Source organism: Salvelinus namaycush, chromosome 32 (assembly GCF_016432855.1).
Source record: "Salvelinus namaycush isolate Seneca chromosome 32, SaNama_1.0, whole genome shotgun sequence".
Taxonomy (NCBI): Eukaryota; Metazoa; Chordata; class Actinopteri; order Salmoniformes; family Salmonidae; genus Salvelinus; species Salvelinus namaycush.
In genome coordinates this window covers 1,006,371-1,030,325 of record NC_052338.1, presented here as the reverse complement: position 1 = coordinate 1,030,325, position 23,955 = coordinate 1,006,371, and the positions used below count along the sequence as shown (strand labels likewise).

General features: G+C 42.0%; 1 protein-coding gene across 1 annotated transcript in view; it reads left to right on the top strand.

Moving 5' to 3' along the window:
- Nucleotides 1-221: 221 nt before the first annotated feature.
- The window catches only part of LOC120027193 (protein argonaute-3-like), a 35,455-nt gene continuing 11,721 nt past the window's right edge, over nucleotides 222-23,955 (top strand). Inside the window, exons 1-10 of the mRNA XM_038972081.1 lie at nucleotides 222-759; nucleotides 17,710-17,881; nucleotides 18,071-18,191; nucleotides 18,323-18,531; nucleotides 20,442-20,578; nucleotides 22,158-22,292; nucleotides 22,573-22,660; nucleotides 22,852-22,999; nucleotides 23,247-23,366; nucleotides 23,645-23,788. Of these exons, the coding sequence (XP_038828009.1) occupies nucleotides 741-759; nucleotides 17,710-17,881; nucleotides 18,071-18,191; nucleotides 18,323-18,531; nucleotides 20,442-20,578; nucleotides 22,158-22,292; nucleotides 22,573-22,660; nucleotides 22,852-22,999; nucleotides 23,247-23,366; nucleotides 23,645-23,788 (1,293 nt within the window). The 5' untranslated portion in view covers nucleotides 222-740. The remainder of the gene's footprint in view (nucleotides 760-17,709; nucleotides 17,882-18,070; nucleotides 18,192-18,322; nucleotides 18,532-20,441; nucleotides 20,579-22,157; nucleotides 22,293-22,572; nucleotides 22,661-22,851; nucleotides 23,000-23,246; nucleotides 23,367-23,644; nucleotides 23,789-23,955) is intronic.

Genomic DNA, 23,955 nt, shown 5'->3' with positions numbered 1-23,955 from the left:
ATTCCAGGCTGTATCACAAACGGCCATGTTTAGGGTTAGGTCGGGGTAGGCCGTCATTGTAAATAATAATTTGTTCTTAACCGACTTGCCTAGTTATATTTATATATTTTTTTATTGTTAGTTTTCAAATTATAGATAGGACTCTTATTCTGAAGGATTCCAAAAACCGTGACCCGGAAAGTACTTAATTATTCTTGTCTGCTTCACAGCGGTAGTACCGAGAACGTACCGGGGTGTGAAACACAAATTTGCCGGCAGAACACCAAAAGAGCGGCAAAGTGTTCACGTTTATCGTTCAAAGAACGTCAAGTATTTGTAATTATCCTGGCAACTGATGACGAGGCAAAACTCCGAACGACTGAGGTAGCATTAAAGCCGTTCAGGAATAGGCGCCGTCTGTCGAGTCTCCATGAAATATTTTCAGAGACTTGTCTTTGAAAATAAATAGATTTGTCTGCTGGAAACAATTAATACTCCAACGAACATAATGGGATACGTCGTTTAACTTGTGCGGGTTGACAACAACTGGGGCAATTTGGGAGGACCTCTGGGTAAGTGGACACCGCAAGCGGCCCGTGTCCACATCAGCGACAGAAGCCGGGGTGTCGGCTTGAGAGTCTTCGGGTAGAAAATCTCCAACACTAGAGCTACAGCGCTGACTAAATAGCGTCGTACGAACAGGAGCTGCGCCGATATTTGACCATTGGGAGCCGGGGATTATCCGGACAGAGACCTCATGAATGGAAATCGGAACTTCAGGTATATTCTTACACCGTCTGTCAAACCCCATATTAAATTGTTACAGTTGGTGTTGAAGTTTTGTAGGCTGACTAACGTTATCAGTTTAATTCCTTAAAGGATAGCATACGATCAAGCCTACTATACCAATCAGATGAAATTAAATAACTCATTCAGTCCTTTCAATGTACTGTCTGGGTTAGAAAACTAATTTGGGTGACTAGATATACTGTCGTTGGTAAGATTGTTTGCTGGTTGGTAGCCTCTGCCGGGTCCCCTTCAACCGAGGAGTCCAGCTGCGACATCTCAGAGCAGTCATCTCACATGGCCTCTATGCTGCCACCTACTGATATGTAATCTCTCAGGAAAAGTGGGGGATTCGAAAGGAACCATAGAGGGTTTGCAGTTGCGTCACAAATCACCTAGCAACCCCACATTTTGTGTTGGAAGACCAAACTCACATGCTGACCAGACAGCTCGCTCGCCATTGCACGCATGTTTTTCTCCACGCACACCAGACACGATCAGGACACGCAGGTTGAAATATCAAAACGAACTTTGAACCAAATATATTAATTTGGGGACCGGTCAAAAAAACATATGGTAATTTAGCTAGCTGTTGCTAATAACAACCCAATGTTTATATCCCAGGACAAATTAGCTAGCTAGAGTTTGCTAGCTAATTTGCGCTGGGATATAAACATTGGGTTGTTATTTTACCTGAAATGCACAAGGTCCTCTACTCCGACATGTAATCCACAACAATTAATCTGCAGATAAAAGGGTAACTTAAACCAAGTTTGTTTCTAGTAATCTCTCGTCCTTCAAGCTGCTTCGTCGTACTTTATATTGTGGTTGGCAACCAACTTTAAGGTGCATTACCACCACCGACTGGACTGAAGTGTGAACCTCAATTCATCTTTAAAATCAACCACGTGGGTATATGCGCCTAAAAACCAATGAGGAGATGGGAGAGGCAGCACGTCAAGCTTTACAAATAAAACCAATATCTATTTTAGTGCAAGCACTCGTTGACATGCGCAAGCAGTGGGTGAAATGATTGAATAACATGTATGTGTATGCGACGTGGGCAGCATGTCAGTCTGAAAGTCCTCCAAATGGCTGGCTGTGTTTTGCAACCACAATGAACTTTGGGAAGGTTGCCCATTATTTTGTTTTTCAAGGACCCAGAAAACAGAGGCGTTGTAGAACATATTCAAGTAAGTAAACATTTTTAAAATGATCAATGTATTATTAGCTAGCTAGCTACAGAAACTTAGTGTGCAGGCTAACTTAAATGAGCTGCTTACGTAGTGTTCGCTAGTTAGCTAGCTAACTAACTTTACACACTAAAGCTAGCTACGTGAATTAAATGTCACCAGTTTACGAACATCATTTTAGTTAGCTATCTTTACGTATTTGTTGTAATGCCAAATGCATTTGTAGCTAGGTACTGTAGATAGCTAACTAACAGCAATTGAAGAGGGTGACAGGATTAGCTACCACTTCCAGTTGTCATAGAAGGGAGAGTAGGCTACTCTGGATATGGCAGGTACCTTTGTGGGAGGACACTGAAACTTCTCCAGTCCCTAGTGAGGAAAAACTGAGGACAGAATTTTCAGGGATGTCTAACTTTAGTATAATGCAGCCTGTTTCTTTTGTGTTTTCTGTCTTCAGATCGAGAGCTGTCAAACCCTTGTCTGCAGATGAAGAGGTCCCAAGAGAATAAGGGTACATCCTTATATACCATGGATTATATGTTAGCAAATTTTGGCAACAATAATAGTTTAAAAGCCACACAACGTATAAACCTATTACAACTGGAGCAGGCCAACCCTGCTGGGTGTGCAGGCTTCTGTTCCAGCCCAGCACTAATGCACCTTATTCAATGTATCAAACCTAATTAGTTAATCAAGTGAGCTACTGCTGGACTGGAGCAGACCTCTGCACACCCAGTAGACAGGGATCGGTGGAGCGAGGTTAGTATTGACATTTCCACCCCCACAAAATTGTTTTAGTAATAATAGCCTACTTGTTGCTAAAATGTCTACACGTTTACATATGAATTAGCTTACTTGTACACTTAGAAATTATAGGAAAGTGTTGATTCTTTGAAGTGAAGTGTTTAAACTTGTTTTAATTGTTAAGTTAACTATTATTCAGGATGAACTAGCGCCAATGTTGATTTAATCACAGATCACAATCCAGCAATAAAGAGGGGAAGGGAATCTCTCATGTCTGTTCCTGTGTTGTATTTTCAAATTAACATCACCTTTCTGTTTAGTCAAATTCTCCAATGAGTTTTATTTGATTGCCACAATGTTCAGAATATCAGCCATGTGAACCCATTTTTTTAATTTCATGCAATGCCAATGCAGCCAAAGGCTTACAGCAGTGGTTCCCAACTCTAGTCCTTGAGTACCCCCAATAGCAAGCACTTTTTTTGTAGCCCCTGACAACATACTGATCTAACTGAGGGCCTTATGATTAGTTGACAAGTTGAATCAAGTGTGTTTGCTGCTACAGTAAAACTGTACTGTTGTGGGGTACTCGAGGACCAGAGTTGGGAACCACTGGCCTACAGTATGATGGCATTAAAGCAAATTTATGCATGATCTGAAAATGTGGTCGGAAGCACTTTTTGGATGATATGACGCAATGTGTAGCCTCCGGAGGTACGCAAAGGCCAACTTGAGCTCCGTACCGCATCGCCGTGCACCTCTCAAATTTTGTGACAATGTGGAGGGCTCTGTATAACTCTGCATTGACATGATTGGTTGATGGTAGGTGGGGGCGGGCGAGAGGTCCTGTATAAACAAACTCACTTCCTTCACAACAGCTCTGCTCCACATACCGCAAGTATGAATGTACTGATTACATTTGCTTAAAATCCAACCCTTGTAATCTAGGTGGTGAAATGTCTGAAAGCAGGAGATAAGATCCTTAGTTTAAAACACACAGTTACTACCACCAAGTTCAATGCCAGATACTTTTCTCCAAAAAGATCTGAGTGGCACTTAAGAGGTGCCACTGTGATAACTAACACAATTACATTGTCAATGCTAAATGTGTTTTATGGGGCTAGGCAAAGCAGCGATGAATATGATTTTCACCCGTACAATAATATTCGCTATAATTAAACTAGTGTGTTTACAATATCATAAATATAGCCTTTTACATGTTCCAAATTATATTTCAGATATTCATACGGTTTAAGGGGGCACTTTTGTCCTGACGACAAGGTAAAGGTGCTCTACTCAAATGGCACAACCGACTCGTTCAGATTGACCACAGCATATAACGACCATCTCATAATTGGAGGGATGTCTCCTTTCATATCTAGAAAAGGACTAAGTAGTAGAAGTCGAGTCTGCTGCTGCTGTAGCACTGCACATCTTCAGTGGGAATCCAGTCAACATGGGTGTCTTGATAAAGGTTAGCTGCTAAACCTACAGTAGTACGTAATCAAATGAAAATCACATGGTACAAATGAATCAACTAGTTTTAGGTTCTGTTATCATGCAGTTTGCGGTAGCCACTCGGCTGTTAATACGCTGCTCTTCCTACATGGGTGTCAGGAGGCGTCGTACATCAACTACAAGCCCTCTAAGGAGAAGTGGGGGTTTCAAAAGTTGCCACTCGACGTTATTTGGGTTATCGGACGTTAGTCTGCAGAAATGACAGTGTGGACAGTCAGTTCAGTTATGCAACAAATTATGTATTCACTAACTGTGAGCTGTGTCTTTGAATGTTACCTGCCGGTAGCCATGGATGTAACTTTGTTTTTTCATAAATGAAAATGCTAGCTAACGTTAGCTACCTTTTTATAAAAAAAATCTTACATTTTACAATTTATGAATTAATAATTGAAATATCAAGTCATGGCTGTTCTAGTAGTTATGGAATTCCAGCACTTCTAGTGATAAGACTCCTTGAAAAACCCCACTTCTCCTTATATGGTTCCTTTCACACCCCCACCTTTCCTGAGAGATGCACTGCACTAAGAGATTACATATCAGTAGGTGGCAGCATAGAGACCTGAGGGATGACTGCTCTGAGAGATTATGTTGCAGCTGGACCCTATTGCATCAACCGGATGTTCAGGTTCTCAGGGGAAATGGAAAGAGAGCCTGTGATGTTATATGTCCAAAAGCGGAAGTCACAAGACGACACTCCATCTTAACTCCTTCTCCACATTTACTCGATTGGTTGAACAGTGTAGTAGAAAACCTCCTAAAACAGATTTTTTTTATGTCTCTTCACGTCAAGCCCAGTACACTGAACATGCCCTCCAAGGACCACCCATGGCTGCACCCCTGCTCAGCCATGTAAAATCCAGGAATTTATTTAAATTGACTGATTTCCTTATGAACTGTAACTCAGTAAATGTGAAATTGTTATGTTTTTATATTTTTGTTTAGTATAGTTTCAGGGTTTTCTTTTACGCCTGCTGTGTTAGCCGGTTGGTAAACGACATGTGCACGCACACCAGTCTCACTCGTTTTGCAGATGTCTGTCATAGGCAGGTGGAATGCCCATCAGGTGTGCCTCATCATCTGGAGCCCGTGAGAGACTGGCTGGCTGTGTGTGTGTGGTTGGCTGTTTGGAGGTTGCCTGCCTGCCATTCACACCATCTGGTGTCAGAAGTTATTGAATGGTGCTCACTGTAGCCTCGCTCAATAATCAGATTAGTCACAGTCAGTTAACTATAACCTATGGGAAGCTGCTTTGAGAGTAATGGTTGTTGGCATACTTTTGAGCCGTTAACATTGAAACCAACCATGATTGGAGATGGATATGATTTGTGCTGTCTGCTTTAGCACTCATTCGACACAGTCTGGTGGATCGGCATGTTTTCCGAAGAACAGGATGACTGCTTACAAGACTATGGGAATCAAGAGACCATGTCATTAGGTTAATAGGGTCCACCTTATTCTATCAGTTTAACATCAAATCTAAAAGCTGCAACATTTTGGGCGACCTGACCAAATTCTCATAGAAATTTGAGTTACAGCGCTGTCGTTCTCATCGAAAGCAAGTCTAAGAAGCGGTAGATCTGTTCTGTGCGCTTTTTTATACTTCCCGTTCTTAAGTTTCATTTTTACGTCTTTATTGACACCTTCAAACAGCTGAAAATACAGTATTTTTGGTTATGGAAAATATATTTCACATGTATTTCTCTACACTATAAGTGCTTGTCACAACTGAATTAGGCTATTAGAATTTTAGCAACCACGAAATGGTGGAGCGATTTCTGCATAGATCACCTTTAATCTGTATTTGGTGTCTTAAAATGGAGGCCTGGTAGATAAATGATGAATAGATAAATAAAATTGCCTACTTCCTCCAAAGGACACTGCTGTGTTTTTAGGGGGGAAAAGGATACATTTTGCACACACCAAATGACACGTGTTTTAATGTGGCTTGAGAGAGGAGCCAAAGGTAGGATACAGCTGCAGATTGCTCTTGATCATGACTCAGTTCCATTACTTTACACGTAAGAGCCATTGGACAAAGGCGTCTTCTGTACAAGGGAGTTTTGTTAAGAGGCCCGACGCTCGGTCTGAACATTAACACGCATTGCTTGTGGTACGGTTTTGGATGCATAAGGACCTTTTTATATAAGCAAGAATAAAATGGCATAAAGGTTAACTTGATATACACCTTTCTGGGGTTAGTGTTCCCACAGGGCCATATCACAGCAAGGGTGTACGGAAGAACGAGGGACCACCTGTGCTAATTAGCATGCTCCGAACACCTGTGGCCGCCAGAAGGTGTCACTGAAAAATACTGTTGGCTGCAACTGTGATAAAGCTGCTTAAAAATTTGTGAAATTATTTTGATGTGATATGAAAGTAAAGGGCTTTAAGTTTCTAGAATCGTATTGCAATTGAGAATCGATCCACATGTGGATGGAATATTTGGCTGTTTTGGCTGCCAGAGCCAGTCTACCAAAGTATTCACACCCCTTTATTTTGTTACAGCCTGAATTTAAATAGATTAAATAAAAATTGTCACTGGCCTATGCACAATAATGTCAAAGTGGAATTGTTTGTAGACATTTTTTACAAATGTAAAAATTAAAAGCTAAAATGTCTTAAGTCAATAAATATTCATCCACTTTGTTATAGAAAACCTAAAGAAGTTTAGGAGTAAACATTTGATTAACGAGTCTGTTACGAATCCCTTTGGCCCGGCAGCCTAGGGGGGGATGGGAACGAGACCCGTAACATCTCATGCAAAGTAAAGTAAAAACGTAACAGTGAGAACGAAAACCACAGACAACTAAATTACCGTCAAACACTCATGGTTTATTTTTAAACACACGGTAAAGGGGGTCGGGAAAAAAACTAACCAAAAATACAGCAGGTGGGCCGCCCAGTTCTAACTAGGGTATTTAGACAAAATATTCCTACGGGTAATGTATGCCCATGAGCGACTTGGTAACCCCTTTTCCCACCATCAAACAGTCAAACACCATAACCAAAACAATACTCACATGTTAACAGACAAAGTGACATGTAGTTGCTAAACCAAACAAGACCGCTACAGAGAGATGGCATGACAGAGAGATTGAGCTCCAGAGAGAACAACTGAATGGGTTTTTAAACCAAGGGAAAGGGGTTGTGATTGGGTAATGGAAACAGGAGGAGGTGTGTCTTCTGATTGATGACTGATTGGGGAATGATGATTGCCACCTGTGAGGGGAGAAGGAGAGAAAATAAATACACACACAGGATACACACACACAGGATACCTGTATCCGTAACAGAGTCACATAATAAGTTGCATGGACTCATGCCGTGTGCAATAATAGTGTTTAACATGAAAATTATCTATAAGGTCCCTCAGTCGAGCAGTGAATTTGAAACCACACAGACCAGGGAGGTTTTCCAATGCCTCGCAAAGAAGGGCACCTTGGTAGATGGGTAAACATTTTTTAAAGCATACGTTGACTATCCCTTTGAGAATGGGGAAGTAATTAAGTATGCTTTTGGATGGTGCAGCAATACACCCAGCCACTACAAAGATACAGGAGTCCTTCTTAACTCAGTTGCCAGAAAGGACGGAAACCGCTCAGGGATATCAACATGAGGCCAAATGGTGACTTTAAAACAGGAACAGAGTTTAATGGCTATGATAGGAGAACTGAGGATGGATCAACAACATTGTAGTTATTCCACAATACTAACCTAAATGACAGTGAAAAGAAGGAAGCCTGTACAGAAAAATTATATTCCAAAATATGCAACCTGTTTGCAATAAGGCACTAAAGTAAAACTGCAAATCCAACACATCACTGAGTACCACTCTTCATATTTTCAAGCATGGTGGAGGCTGCATCATGTTATGGGTATGCTTGTCATCGGCAACGACTAGGGAGTGTTTTAGGATTTAAAAAAAACAGAATAGAGCTAAGTACAGGCAAAATCCTAGAGGAAAACCTGGTTGTCTGCTTTCCAACAGACACTGGGAGACAAATTCACCTTTTCAGCAGGACAATAACCTAAAACACAAAGCCAAATATACACTGGAGTTGCTTACCAAGATGACATTGAATGTTCCTGGGTGGCCTAGTTAGTTTAGTTTTGGCTTAAATCTTCTTAAATCTATGGCAAGACTTGAAAATGGTTGTCTAGCATTGATCAACAATCAGCTTGATAGAGCTTGAAGATAAAAAAAAAAAAATAATGATTTGCAAATATTATACAATCCAGGTGTGCAAAGCTCTTAGACTTACCCAGAAAGACTCACAGCTGTAATTGTGATTCTAACATGTATTGTTTGACTCAGGGGTGTGAATACTTAAGTAAATTTGATATTTCTGTATTTCATTTTCAATAAATTTGAACACATTTCTAAAAACACCATGTTTTCACTTGTCATTATAGGGTATTGTGTGTAGATGGGTGAGGAAAAAAGTATATTAAATCTAATTTGAATTCAAGCTGTAACACAAAGTGGAATAAGTCAAGGGGCATGAATACTTTCTGAAGGCATTGTAAGGTCCTTGAAGCTAAAGTATTAACGGTAGGCTCCTTCAGAGTACATCTTGGGCAAAGCTGCCGAGTGCCTGTACCTGGCTGAAAACAGGTAGACGTGTAGCCTAACTGAAGGGAAGGGGAGAAGAAAGAAGAGGCAGTTAGCCATCCACACCTCCATTGCTGCCCACTCTTGTACACTTCGTTGTTTCTTGGTAGGTTTAGGTTCAGTAGTTGTGCAGTCGGTGTATAAGTTAAGGTTTGAGCGTATAGGCTATTTCTGTTCCTGGCTGACACTATTAATTTTCCAACACACTATTAGACCATCTTCCTTTGATTTTTCCACAGGTAAGCTAAGCTAGACCCTTGATGAGATCGGTGTGTGTTTTTGTCTGTTTTTCCTCTTGTCAGCATTTTTTACAACTTTTTTTTATATAACATTTCAAATTACAATACAAATATAAGACATCACTACATGTATATTTTTTTCTGAATAAACATAAAACAGCATTAAAAGTGAAAAAATGAATTGATTTTCAAAAGTTAAAGTTCCTTAAAGAAATTAACAAAAAAATATGAAAAAAGCCAGGGGTTACAGTTGTATAAACTTATGAGTTGTAAGAATAGTGTTTCTTTTGTTATTGACTAATTCTAGAGATTTTATTAGATATTGAATTTCAAGTCAAAATCTATTGCATTCAGGGACAGATTTCAAATATTTGTTTTTGTGTATATACAATTTACCAGCGAGAATTAAGAAATGAACAACTAATTCAGTGGTTTTGTTTTCATTTGAATAATAACATTTTACATCGTTCATTGTAAATACATGGGTCTTATTGATGAAATAAAAATAGTAAATACTTGCTCCAAAATAACTTCAGAGTCACACACATAAAATGGGTATAATAGTTTATCCTTTATCACAGAAAAAAAAGGCTTATGTCCTCTAAATCCATGAATTTAGACAAGTTTGTGCAGGATTTTAAAGTGAATTTCTTTTTACTTTATTTGACATACAAAATGGGTGAGGGAGCAACCAAGCTTTCTTCCATTCAATTTCAGTAATATGTGCGTTCCAGAATAATTTCCCTCCAGGAGAGTGAAAAAGTTATCTTATGAATGTATTACATTTCTTATCCAGCAGGGGGAAACCTTGTAACATAAGTTGTGCATCTATCATGACATGTTTGCCAAAACACAAATGAGTTTTCATTAATTAGGTCCTGAAGATATTGCTTTGCATATAGAATTAAATTCTTTATAATGTATTGGGAAGTTATGTTTCTATGAACTTTCTATAAGAGTATATTTCCTTATCAAATAGTTGTTCCACACAAGAGGCTTGTGTGGGGAGAAGTTGTGGACATAACATAGTTTCCAGGCTAAACGGGCTTGTTCATGAAATTTGGACAGTTTGATGGGTAATTTTGCTGGAGAATAATTGCACTTCCACAAAAATTGAAGACCACCCAATTTCATAAAAATATGACAGGGAATGAAGTACCATATAGATTCCGATCTAAGCATACATATTTTTATCCAGTTTACTTTAAAGGTATTGTTGATGTCAATGAAATCTAGTACTTCAAGCCCACCATCAGCTCTTTGGTTTGATATTACAGACTTCTTAAGTTTGTGTTCATTTTTCCATATAAAGTCTAGGAAAGTTTTTTGTTGTTGTTGATATCCTTGCTGGTTTGATCAGCTACAAATAGGGATAGCAGGGTAGACAAAACGTGACAGACCCTTTGCTTTGGACAATAAAAACCTTCCAATAATAGAGGTCACGCTGGGGCCAGTTGTTAAAGATGGATTTTTGATTTCTTTAATCTCTGAGAGAAATTGAGATGTTGACGGACAATATGGTTTTTCACCATGTACACCCCTAAATATTTCACATTATCTCTCACTGCAATATTCTCAACAGATTGGTAATTTGAGTCATGCAGGGACAATATTTCGCATTATTTAAGATCCAGATCAGAAGCAGAAAATGATTTCATAATATTAAGTGCAATAGCAACTTGATCCTTGTCTTTTAGAAACAGAGCTGTATCATTTATTAATTTATTTGCCAAATATTGAAATACCTTTTAATTCAGGGTTGTTTAAAATGTTAATAGATATAGTAATTCTACAACTAAAATAAATAAGTGGTGAAATAGGGCAACCCTGGTGTTCCCTATGGTGAATTTTTAGATGTGTTATGATTAATCATAATGGAACTATTAATATCTTTATAAAACATTGATAACAGAGACAAAGTTAGTCCCGAAACCAAGTGTACAACGAATGTATTAGGAATTTGTGTTCAAGTGTATCAAAAACGTTATAAAAGTCGTGGAATAAAATAACAGCCTCTGAATCAACGTAATCAATCAAGTCTAAAACTAACCTAATGTTACAGCTGATGTGGCGACCTTACATGAAACCAGTTTGGGTTTCATTAATAAGGTGGTTTAGGCCCATTTAAGTCTATAAGCATATGCTAAAGTTATCCATTTCTAATCTGTATTTAATAATGTAATGGGTCTCCGATTACCTATGAAAAGGGGATCTTTATCAGGATTTGGTATTCAGGAAATAACCCCTTGTTTCATGGTAGTAATCATCTCACCCTTAGCCCGGCATTCTCGGAACATGTTGAATACTGGTCACTCTAAATGTTCCCAAAAGTGTAAATAGAATTCCACAGAAAGACCATCTGTTCCAGGGTGCTTTGCCCTTCATAGATTTAAGATCATCTCTAATCTCTACAATCGAAACTCCTCTTCACATATGGACTTATGAACTCATCAGAAATCATTGGAACATGACCATGGACGTGTTTTATAAAATGTTAACATTCAGTCCCATTAAATTTGATTTATACAGATTTTCATAGAAAGAATACACAAAGTTAGAGATGATCTTTGGATTTTTACACAAGGTATTGCCAATACTTAAGAGGCGGGATGTAGCCTAGTGGTAAGAGCGTTGGACTTGTAACCGGAAGGTTGCAAGATCGAATCACCGAGCTGACAAGGTGAAGATTTGTCGTTCTGCCCCTGAACAAGGCAGTTAACCCACTGTTCCTAGGCCATCATTGAAAATAAGAATTTGTCCTTAACTGACTTGCCTAGTTAAATAAAGGTAAAATAAAAATCATGGCAGAAAGAGATTCTCTTTATAGTTCCTTTTTTTTTCAGAGCAAAAAATTGCTTGTGTTTTTCTCACCCTCCTCAACCCATTTTGCTCTAGATCTAATAAAGGCCCCTTTAGCTAAATACATTTACATTTGATCTAGTTCTAATCGAGATGTATTCAAATCTGTTTCTTCTGCTGAAAGGGTATCCTTTTCTAAGAGAACATTACATTTATTCATAAGTTCGTCTTTAAAACATTTTTGCTTCTTTAGTTCCTTACTGCGTGTAATGGCGATTTAGATCTTACCTTGAATTTAAATATTTCCCAGTTACTTCCATGCTTTGGTTCTAAATCATTTGAGTTAAACAAGTCTATGGTCAAGTTATTTATGCTCTTGTTAAAGACTGGATCATTTAGGAGTGAATTATTAAGTTTCCAGTATCCTCGAATGCCACTGGATTTTTCAGAACATTCTAACTTCAATAATATCATTTTATGATCAGTCAAAGGAGCATGTTTATGATTTACTTCTTGTACATACTGTAAAAGTGGGGGAGAAATGAAAAACAGATCAATTCTGGATCTGATTCGTCATTGACCTATTACACCAGGTGTATTATTTAAGTTCGTATTAAAGAAGCGCCATGTATTGATCACTGTCAGTTTACTGCAAAATTAGTTGTCACTATGCTGATATCTTTCAGCTATTCTAGGTGGAAATCTATCTAAAGAGTATCAGGTGTTTCATTAAAGTCTCCAGCTATTATAAGCCATACATTTGTATTCTTGTTTTGCAGCTCAGTAAGCTTGTCAGCAAGATCCAAAAAGAAAGTCTTATTTGAGGAGGCAGAGTTTTACCCATATACAGTTGAAGTAAGAAGAATACATACACCTTAGCCAAATACATTTCAACTCAGTTTTTCACAATTCCTGACATTTTAATCCTAGTAAACATTCCCTGTCTTAGGTCAGTTAGGATCACCACTTTATTTTAAGAATGTGAAATGTCAGAACAATAGTAGAGAGAGTGACTTATTTCAGCTTTTATTTCTTTCATCACATTCCCAGTGGGTCAGAAGTTTACATACACTCAATTAGTATTTGGTAGCATTGCCTTTAAATTGTTTCACTTGGGTCAAACGTTTCGGGTAGCCTTCCACAAGCTTCCCACAATAAGTTGAATTTTGTCCCATTCCTCCTGACAGAGCTGGTGTAACTGAGTCAGGTTTGTAGGCCTCCTTGCTGGCACACGCTTTTTCAGTCCTGCCCACACATTTTCTATAGGATTGAGGTCAGGGCTTTGTGATGGCCACTCCAATACCTTGACTTTGTTGTCCTTAAGCCATTTTGCCACAACTTTGGAAGTATGCTTGGGGTCATTTTCCATTTGGAAGACTCATTTGCGACCAAGCTTCAACTTCCCGACTGATGTCTTGAGATGTTGCTTCAATATATTTTCCTTCCTCATGATGCCATTTATTTTGAGAAGTGCACCACTCCCTCCTGCAGCAAAGCAATAAAACAAGCATTATCTAGTTTTGAAATCAATATAACCCATCTCCCATCTTTGGACATACAAGACACTGAAATATCACCTCTAAACTTATGAAGCAGTATCATAGTACCAGCTGAGTGGTTAGACCCGTGACTATAATAAACAGTATTTCCCCATTGTGATTTCCAAAAACTAGAATCTGAATCACAATTCTCCTGGAGTAGAATGAAATCTGCATTAGTGTTTACAAAATAAAAAGTGATTTTCTTTTAGTTATGTTTCATAAACCCCTGGCATTTAGAGAGACAATATTTAGAGCATTGGATTCAAAACGTTGCATAACCTGACAAAAATAAAATAAGACAAATACAGTTTAGTGAAAAGAACAACTGGTTAACTAGTTGAACTAGTAAGCTAGGTAGCTAATAAGGAAACCTGAGCTTAGAGAAAGAACTGGACTACCCTAAACCGAGGTAGTTATGATCAATATGATGAACCCGTATTCATTTACGAACCTGGTGATATGAAACGGGGTGAATGTAAAAATGTCAATTGTATCGTGCAAAAGGATCCGTGAAAGATGCTCTCTAACCTTCTTCTCTAGCCTTTTTTACCATTGGCCAAAGTTTTTCCATTGCAACAGCATCTCCTGGAGTGAGAGCCTCTTGATGCGTAGTTTATTCTCCACAAGAAACCTGGACTCCTTGGCTTCTTTCCATACGACATCTCTGTAGATTCTCATTGTTTTATTATATTTACCTTTATTTAACTAGGCAAGTCAGTTAAGAACAATTATTTTAAATGACGGCCTAGGAACAGTGGGTTATCTGCCTTGTTCATAGGAAGAACGACAGATTTTTACCTTGTCAGCTCGGGGATTCGATCTTGCAACCTTCCGGTAACTAGTCCAACGCTCTATCCATTAGGCTACCTGCCGCCCCACATTGTGAACCACATGGTGGTTGTCCACGGAGATCCGTCATCTCTTTGCTTTCCCAGGCGGCGCACCACGTCGCTGACATCAAATCAAATTTTATTTGTCACATACACATGGTTAGCAGATGTTAATGCGAGTGTAGCGAAATGCTTGTGCTTCTAGTTCCGACAATGCAGTAATAACCAACGAGTAATCTAACCTGACAATTCCACAACTACTACCTTATACACACAAGTGTAAAGGGATAAAGAATATGTACATAAAGATATATGAATGAGTTATGGTACAGAACGGCATAGGCAAGATGCAGTAGATGGTATCGAGTACAGTATATACATATGAGATGAGTAATGTAGGGTATGTAAACATAAAAGTGCATAGTTTAAAGTGGCTAGTGATACATGTATTACATAAAGATGGCAAGATGCAGTAGATGATATAGAATACAGTATATACATATACATTATATTAAGTGGCATTGTTTAAAGTGGCTAGTGATACATTTTTGATCAATTTCCATCAATTCCATTATTAAAGTGAGCTGGAGTTGAGTCAGTATGTTGGCAGCAGCCACTCGATGTTAGTGGTGGCTGTTTAACAGTCTGATGGCCTTGAGATAGAAGCTGTTTTTCAGTCTCTCAGTCCCTGCTTTGATGCACCTGTACTGACCTCGCCTGCTGGATGATAGCGGGGTGAACAGGCAGTGGCTCGGGTGGTTGTTGTCCTTGATGATCTTTATGGCCTTCCTGTGACATCGGGTGGTGTAGGTGTCCTGGAGGGCAGGTAGTTTGCCCCCAGTGATGCGTTGTGCAGACCTCACTACCCTCTGGAGAGCCTTACGGTTGTGGGCGGAGCAGTAGCCATACCAGGCGGTGATACAGCCCGACAGGATGCTCTCGATTGTGCATCTGTAGAGGTTTGTGAGTGCTTTTGGTGACAAGCCGAATTTCTTCAGCCTCCTGAGGTTGAAGAGGCGCTGCTGCGCCTTCTTCACAACGCTGTCTGTGTGGGTGGACCAATTCAGTTTGTCCGTGATGTGTACACCGAGGAACTTAAAACTTACTACCCTCTCCACTACTGTCCCGTCGATGTGGATAAGGGGGTGCTCCCTCTGCTGTTTCCTGAAGTCCACAATCATCTCCTTTGTTTTGTTGACGTTGAGTGTGAGGTTATTTTCCTGACACCACACTCCGAGGGCCCTCACCTCCTCCCTGTAGGCCGTCTCGTCGTTGTTGGTAATCAAGCCTACCACTGTAGTGACGTCCGCAAAATTGATGATTGAGTTGGAGGCGTGCATGGCCACGCAGTCGTGGGTGAACAGGGAGTACAGGAGAGGGCTCAGAACGCACCCTTGTGGGGCCCCAGTGTTGAGGATCAGCGGGGTGGAGATGTTGTTACTTACCCTCACCACCTGGGGGCGGCCCGTCAGGAAGTCCAGTACCCAGTTGCACAGGGCGGGGTCGAGACCCAGGGTCTCGAGCTTGATGACGAGTTTGGAGGGTACTATGGTGTTAAATGCTGAGCTGTAGTCGATGAACAGCATTCTCACATAGGTATTCATCTTGTCCAGATGGGTTAGGGCAGTGTGCAGTGTGGTTGCGATTGCGTCGTCTGTGGATCTATTGGGGCGTGGATCATCCGGGAGCTTGTCTCGAATCCTGGGTGCTACTTTCCCGAGGATGTCAATGGTAACGCTCCGTATGCTCTCCCAGTCCTCTTCTCGCATCCCATGCAGTTTCAGGTTCCATCTCCGGCTGTGGCGCTGGACTTCGATGATAGGATATTCTGTTGCATTTGGAGATTCACCTGTTGCAGTTTCTGTATTTCAGCTTCCATGGTCAATATTTTTTTCGCTTTGGGTTGACACCTGGTTGAGAAGTTGCTGCACAGTGGCTGAGAGAGACTATTGATTTGGATGTAGTCTCTGTTGTTTTTTTCAATGATGGCCAGTTTCTCAAAGATGGCTTTGAGAATGTCAGGGTTGGTAGAACCATTTTTGACTGCTCTGTATTTGGTTGGAGGGCTCTTACCCGGCGTAGGTGGCAGTAGTGAGAATAATGAGTATTTTGCCTTGAGTTCTGGAATGTCTTCACGTGGGCTGCTAGCATCTGAGGTGATAAGCATCTATTCAGCCATGCCTTGCCCTTTTCGGTTTCTTCTGCCCATGTAGTCGTGTGATCACCGTGTTTTCCAATCACCTTCTGTTACTTCATATAGGCAAGGGTCAGTTTACCCCCCCCCCCCAAAATATTAAATCCTCGAGTATTGATCATAATCTTCCTGGTTTATCGAGGCGTACGTTCAAATACACCCGCTCTTGGACTCCCTCTTGTTAGCATGGTTACCATGGAGAAGTGGCAACAACATAGGTGATGTTGGCATGGAAACGACACATAGGAGGAGCGAGTGATAAGACACTGGGGGACGCGCCATCACAGACGATCCCACTCTACTACACCGTGTTTCTGGGAGTAGGGTGAAGTTGCCCCTAAATGCTGATCTTGGGTCATTTCCCCCATGAGGCCTAATGGTTAAGTTTAGTATTGGGGAAAGGCAAGCTTATCCTAGATCTGTACCTAGGGGAAACTTTATCCCGGAGCACTTTATTGCAGGGTCATTCTCTGACCCTGACACAGTACTATGAACCAGGACAGCCTCACCTTTTTATTTTCCCCTTTAGACCTAGTCATCTTTTTTTCTTCAATTTGAGGTCATAGAGATCCTACAATAAATGTTCTGCATTTAGTTCTATGTTTAAGGTCTACAATATGTGAAGAACACATCCTATTTAACTCATAGGCAAATAATACTGTTTATTATATTCTTCTTTACACATGATTTTGATTTGATGTTTTCTGAGAGATGACTCGTGACACTATATATGAGTGGATGTCATGTCTTTTGTGTGAGTGTCAGAGTAGGTCGTTTACGGCTCATCTGAGTGTGGGTAGTGTGTGGTTTTGTGACATCATGATTACCGGAGTAGTTTCCGACGAGGCTGTCATGAAAGTGCTTTGGTAGAATTGGCGTAGTGTGGCTGACACACCCCTGCTCTACTCTCATCCAAAGCTTGTGTTTGTCAGTTAGGATAATTCAATGCTTTAACATGGTAAATGTCACCGCAAAACTCTGTAGCCTTTAGTGTCAATAGCTCTGGGGAGGGGAAAAAACTAGGCTACTCATGACTCCTATTTCATCACCTCCTTATGTGGGATCCCACAATACCCTCACAGCCTTTTTATATCCCCCTTGAGCCCCCTGCCTTTCACCACATTATCTACTACTTCCTATCTACAGTTTGATTTTGCTCTTGTTCTCACTCCGTCACACTCACTCTCTCTTGATCCCTTTCTTTCCTTCTCCTCCCCCACAACCTCTTTTCATAAGTGTTTTTATATTGAGTACTGGCACCCTCTCTCCCCCTCTAGGAGATGTTGGGGCCCAGGCCCTGTTCTCAGTGCCGCGGAGGCCTGGCTTTGGCACCATGGGGAAGCCTATCAAGCTACTGGCCAACTGCTTCCAGGTGGATATCCCCAAGATGGACGTCTACCTCTATGAAGTCGACATCAAGCCCGAGAAGTGCCCGCGTCGCGTCAACAGGTAAACAGCTGCCCGACGCACTGGATCAAACCCACAAACCTGTCACGTGTCAGCATCAATATTCTCAAACCAACACAAACTGGCTGCAGATCTTTCATGTGATCTCATGAACTGTACTCTGCATCACTTTATCCACCTATGGAGCAGTGTTGGAGAGTTGATATATTTGTCTCTCTGGTGCCCCTATAGGGAGGTGGTGGACTCCATGGTGAAGCACTTCAAGGTGACCATCTTTGGGGACCGAAGGCCAGTCTACGATGGGAAAAGGAGCCTCTACACAGCCAACCCCCTACCAGTCGCCACAGCGGGGGTGAGTTGCGCGCGCACACAAGATACACATGATAACATTTCTAGTGTAATTTACAATGTTGAATGTCAGATGGGTGTGCTAGTGATACATTGAGTTGCCGTAGCTTGAGCTCCCATATATATTCTCCTCAGGTGGATCTGGATGTCACCCTGCCAGGGGAGGGGGGTAAGGATCGCCCCTTCAAAGTGTCCATCAAGTTTGTGTCGCTAGTCAGCTGGCACCTGCTGCACGAGGTCCTGATGGGGCGCACCATGCCTGAGCCCTTGGAGCTGGACAAGCCCATCAGCACCAACCCTGTACACGCTGTAGATGTGGTGCTGCGACACCTGCCTTCCATGAAGTGAGTGACTGCTGCCGCCCTAGTGGACAGCACTGGCATACAGATTTATCTATGGTCTGAGGGCCTAGGCGTGTCCACGCACTGTAGAACTGCTATAAAAAGCTTTATGCTGTGTTTTTTTTAGATGTGGAACAAGCTATTCTGTTTGGTGTGCAGTTTAAGAGTATATACAGTGGGGAGAACAAGTATTTGATACACTGCCGATTTTGCAGGTTTTCCTACTTACAAAGCATGTAGAGGTCTGTAATTTTTATCATAGGTACACTTCAACTGTGAGAGACGGAATCTAATCCAGAAAATCACATTGTATGATTTTTAAGTAATTAATTTGCATTTTATTGCATGACATAAGTATTTGATATATCAGAAAAGCAGAACTTAATATTTGGTACAGAAACCTTTCTTTGCAATTACACAGATCATACGTTTCCTGTAGTTCTTGACCAGGTTTGCACACACTGCAGCAGGGATTTTGGCCCACACCTCCATACAGACCTTCTCCAGATCCTTCAGGTTTCGGGGCTGTCGCTGGGCAATACGGACTTTCAGCTCCCTCCAAAGATTTTCTATTGGGTTCAGGTCTGGAGACTGGCTAGGCCACTCCAGGACCTTGAGATGCTTCTTACGGAGCCACTCCTTAGCTGCCCTGGCTGTGTGTTTCGGGTCGTTGTCATGCTGGAAGACCCAGCCACGACCCATCTTCAATGCTCTTACTGAGGGAAGGAGGTTGTTGGCCAAGATCTCGCGATACATGGCCCCATCCATCCTCCCCTCAACCCTCAATACGGTGCAGTCGTCCTGTCCCCTTTGCAGAAAAGCATCCCCAAAGAATGATGTTTCCACCTCCATGCTTCACGGTTGGGATGGTGTTCTTGGGGTTGTACTCATCCTTCTTCTTCCTCCAAACACGGCGAGTGGAGTTTAGACCAAAAAGCTCTGTTTTTGTCTCATCAGACCACATGACCTTCTCCCATTCCTCCTCTGGATCATCCAGATGGTCATTGGCAAACTTCAGACGGGCCTGGACATGCGCTGGCTTGAGCAGGGGGACCTTGCGTGCGCTGCAGGATTTTAATCCATGACGGCGTAGTGTGTTACTAATGGTTTTCTTTGAGACTGTGGTCCCAGCTCTCTTCAGGTCATTGACCAGGTCCTGTCGTGTAGTTCTGGGCTGATCCCTCACCTTCCTCATGATCATTGATGCCCCACGAGGTGAGATTTTGCATGGAGCCCCAGACCGAGGGTGATTGACCGTCATCTTGAACTTCTTCCATTTTCTAATAATTGCGCCAACAGTTGTTGCCTTCTCACCAAGCTGCTTGCCTATTGTCCTGTAGCCCATCCCAGCCTTGTGCAGGTCTACAATTTTATCCCTGATGTCCTTACACAGCTCTCTGGTCTTGGCCATTGTGGAGAGGTTGGAGTCTGTTTGATTGAGTGTGTGGACAGGTGTCTTTTATACAGGTAACGAGTTCAAACAGGTGCAGTTAATACAGTTAATGAGTGGAGAACAGGAGGGCTTCTTAAAGAAAAACGAACAGGTCTGTGAGAGCTGGAATTCTTACTGGTTGGTAGGTGATCAAATACTTATGTCATGCAATAAAATGTAAATTAATTACTTAAAAATCATACAATGTGATTTTCTGGATTTTTTTATATTTTTTAAATTACAGACCTCTACATGCTTTAGGAAAGTAGGAAAACCTGCAAAATCGGCAGTGTATCAAGTACTTGTTCTCCCCACTGTATGTATTTATATACTAGTAGTCTACAATTTATATAACTATAGTATAGATTATTTCAAAGAAGATATATAACCCAATGAAGCTAGATCTTGAATAAAACATGATTAGTAGAATAATTCAATTCATTTTCTGTCTGTGAAAGGTGACCCTCTTTCTTCTCCCCAGGTACACCCCAGTGGGGCGCTCCTTCTTCTCCTCCCCAGAGGGTTACGACCACCCCCTGGGCGGGGGTAGGGAGGTGTGGTTCGGCTTCCACCAGTCGGTGCGGCCCGCCATGTGGAAGATGATGCTCAACATTGACGGTGAGGGCCTTTTCCCTTGACTGTAAGGAACATGGACAATGATTAAAAAATATATTCTTCACTGTTGGCAGGGACGTGTTTCCTTCCATGTTGTCTGGATGATGATGTAGTAGCTGTGTAGCGTCTCAGTCAGTCTGTGATGTCTCAATCAATCAAATGTATTTCTAAAGCCCTTTTTACATCAGCAGTTGTCACAAAGTGCTTATGCAGAAACCAAATCTAAAACCCCAGAGAGCAAGCATTGCAGATGTAGAAGCACGGTGGCTAGGAAAAACACCCTAGAAAGGCAGGAACCTAGGAAGAAACCTAGAGAGGAACCAGGCTGTGAGGGGTGGAGATTATAGGAGTACATGGCCATTAAGTCCAGGTCGTTCTTCAAGATGTTCATAGATGGCTAGCAGGGTCAAATAATAATCACAGTGGTTGTAGAGGGTGCAACAGGTCAGAACCGCAGGAGTAAATGTCAGTTGGCTTTTCATAGCTGAACATTCAGAGGTTGCGACAGCAGGACAACAGGTCAGGGTTCCATAGCCGCAGGCAGAACAGCAGAAACTATTAGCAGTACGACCAGGTGGACTGGGGACGGCAACAGCCAGGAGTCATCAGGCCAGGTACTCCTGAGGCATGGTCCTAGGGCTCAGATCCTCCAGGAGGGGAGAGACACAGACACTGTCTTGATGGGGAAAACTGAGCTGACTACAATGACTGTGCTATGGGCAGACTCCACTAAGCTGGCAATGACTAGGGTTTTAAATTTGTCAGAGCTAATGGTGGGAGGCTTCGGCGGCTCAGACCCCGTAACAGGTGGAGGACAGACCTGAGAATGCTCGGGCTCTGACTCGCTGCTTAGTGGGGAAAACCGGTTGAAAGTCGCTGTTGGCTGAATGAGCGACACCGGTTAAGCATGCCGGCAGCATTTCTTTCCAGAAGCTGTGAAAAAAATGTCCTGCTGCGGGAACTGTGGGGGGGATTTCACACTACTACCAGTACTTACTGGTGGCACAGAATTGCCCTTGCCTAACGATTGCGTCTTGCAACTTGGCTATCCTCACCATAAGGCGATAGTTCTCCTGCATATTATGAGTAGGTCTATAGCGACTGCAATTCGAAGTCATCATTTTACTCGGCTTTTTCGGCTGGTGGAGGTCCTACAGATCCATGTCCAGAAAGTGATCGGGGCGGAAAACTTGGATGAAAACAAGTTGAGTGAGGACAAAACGAAGACGTTGGTAAATTTGTTAAATACAGAGTTTGATTTAATAGTTATTAAAAGTAAAATGTTTGGCTCCTGCCAAGTAGCATCAAACAGCACGGAGGCCGCGTGGAAGTGTCTGAGTTGCATCGTGTTTACTCAGTCATGTCTTTGATTAGTCCAATTGGTATAGAATTCAGCCTATCCCTCACATTTTTTCTTTGGTTATAAGCTATCAGAATTGGGTTCCTTAGCTACATTGAAGTCCCTGATTTTCGAATTGACCTAATCTAACTCTTACTATTTGGATTTGGTTGTAGACTATCATAACTTGGATCCTTCCGCATTGAAGTAACTTATTTTAATTTGACCACTTCTCATCTATAGTATCAGCCACGGCGTTCTACAAGGCCCAGCCGGTGATCCAGTTCATGTGCGAGGTCCTGGACATCCACAACATAGATGAGCAGCCCCGGCCCCTCACTGACTCCCACAGGGTCAAGTTCACCAAAGAGATCAAAGGTATGTAGGCTCAGGAATGCTAACACTGCTAGACTCCTTGCATCACTGTTGAACTCCAGGGCTAATGTTTTTGTCATCCTAACTTTGTTTTGGTTGTAGGGATATTGGTATTGCAACTCACTGCTATTTCTGTATTGCTGAATTGTTTTACTACCTACCAAATTGTACACACCACATGAAAATGTGTTTGCATTGGGCATTAGAAGCCCCTCAAACTATATAATTATAGTTGGATAGATCTTCTCACACATATTCCCCCTCCTTCCTTTGTTGTGTCCAGGTCTGAAGGTGGAAGTGACCCACTGTGGGACGATGCGGAGGAAGTACAGAGTGTGTAACGTGACTCGCCGTCCTGCCAGCCACCAGACGTGAGTACCTACACAGAGAGACGGTGATATGTGTAGTTTAACTCTGACACATTCTCCATTGAGATTAAGTTTATTCCTGGAATAAAAAGCAATCTGTCCAGGAAGCCACCACAAAGAGTTAAACATGAGAACTAGATGAGCACAAAGTCACAAAAACATCAACTCCATGTTTCTCCTCCTCGAACCCCCAGGTTCCCCCTGCAGCTGGAGAATGGTCAGACAGTGGAGCGCACGGTGGCCCAGTACTTCAGAGAGAAGTACAGCCTGCAGCTGAAGTACCCCCACCTCCCCTGCCTACAGGTGGGCCAGGAGCAGAAACACACCTACCTGCCCCTGGAGGTGAGTACTACTGGCTCTTTGTACTTTTGACCAATTATCAACCTCTCTTTGATTATGTGCGTTATTGCTTTGTTTATGGGAGATTGCGCTCAGGAGCCGTGATCTTAGTCAGCATAAGTAGAACCTGAGTTACTGTCTTTTATGTGGTCAGGATCAACTCAGGGCCCTAAGCATAAAACTGTACCAGTTCTGCTCTCTCTACTGTATTAAATTACTTTAACTCACATTCCTATGTGTCTCCTTGCAGGTGTGCAACATAGTAGCTGGCCAGCGCTGTATAAAAAAACTGACTGATAACCAGACGTCCACCATGATCAAAGCCACGGCCCGCTCTGCCCCGGACAGACAGGAGGAGATCAGCAGGCTGGTGAGTACTATCTATAGCGCCCTCGAATGACTGCGAGGTGTTACGACTACTGAGTGACATGTCTTTATAATTAATCTTACTAATTGATATAGCACTTTTCCAGATACTCAAAGCACTTACATACTGTAGTAAGGGGGAAACTCGTCTCATCCACCACCAATGTGATGCACCTGCTTAAGTTATCTCCTCCAAACTAATAATTTCCTGTTTTGCTACTACCTCTCCCTCCGTCCTACCCCTCTATCCTCTTCTCTCATTCACTCCAACTCTGTATCCAGGTGCGGAGTGCGAACTATGAGGCGGACCCGTTCGTCCAGGAGTTTCAGTTCCGCGTGCGTGACGAGATGGCTCAGGTGACGGGCCGTGTGCTGCCGGCCCCCGGGCTGCAGTACGGCGGCAGGGCAAGCTTGGAACACTTCATGGTACCTACCCTTTAAATCATCTTTCATCCGCGTGTCTCTGTGATTTAGCTTCCCCGTTTCTCTCTTTCTTGCCCCTGGCTCTTTCATTTAGTCACTTTTGGCATTTACGTCATTTAGCAGACGCTCTTATCCAGAGCAATTTACAGGAGCAATTAGGGTTCAGTGTC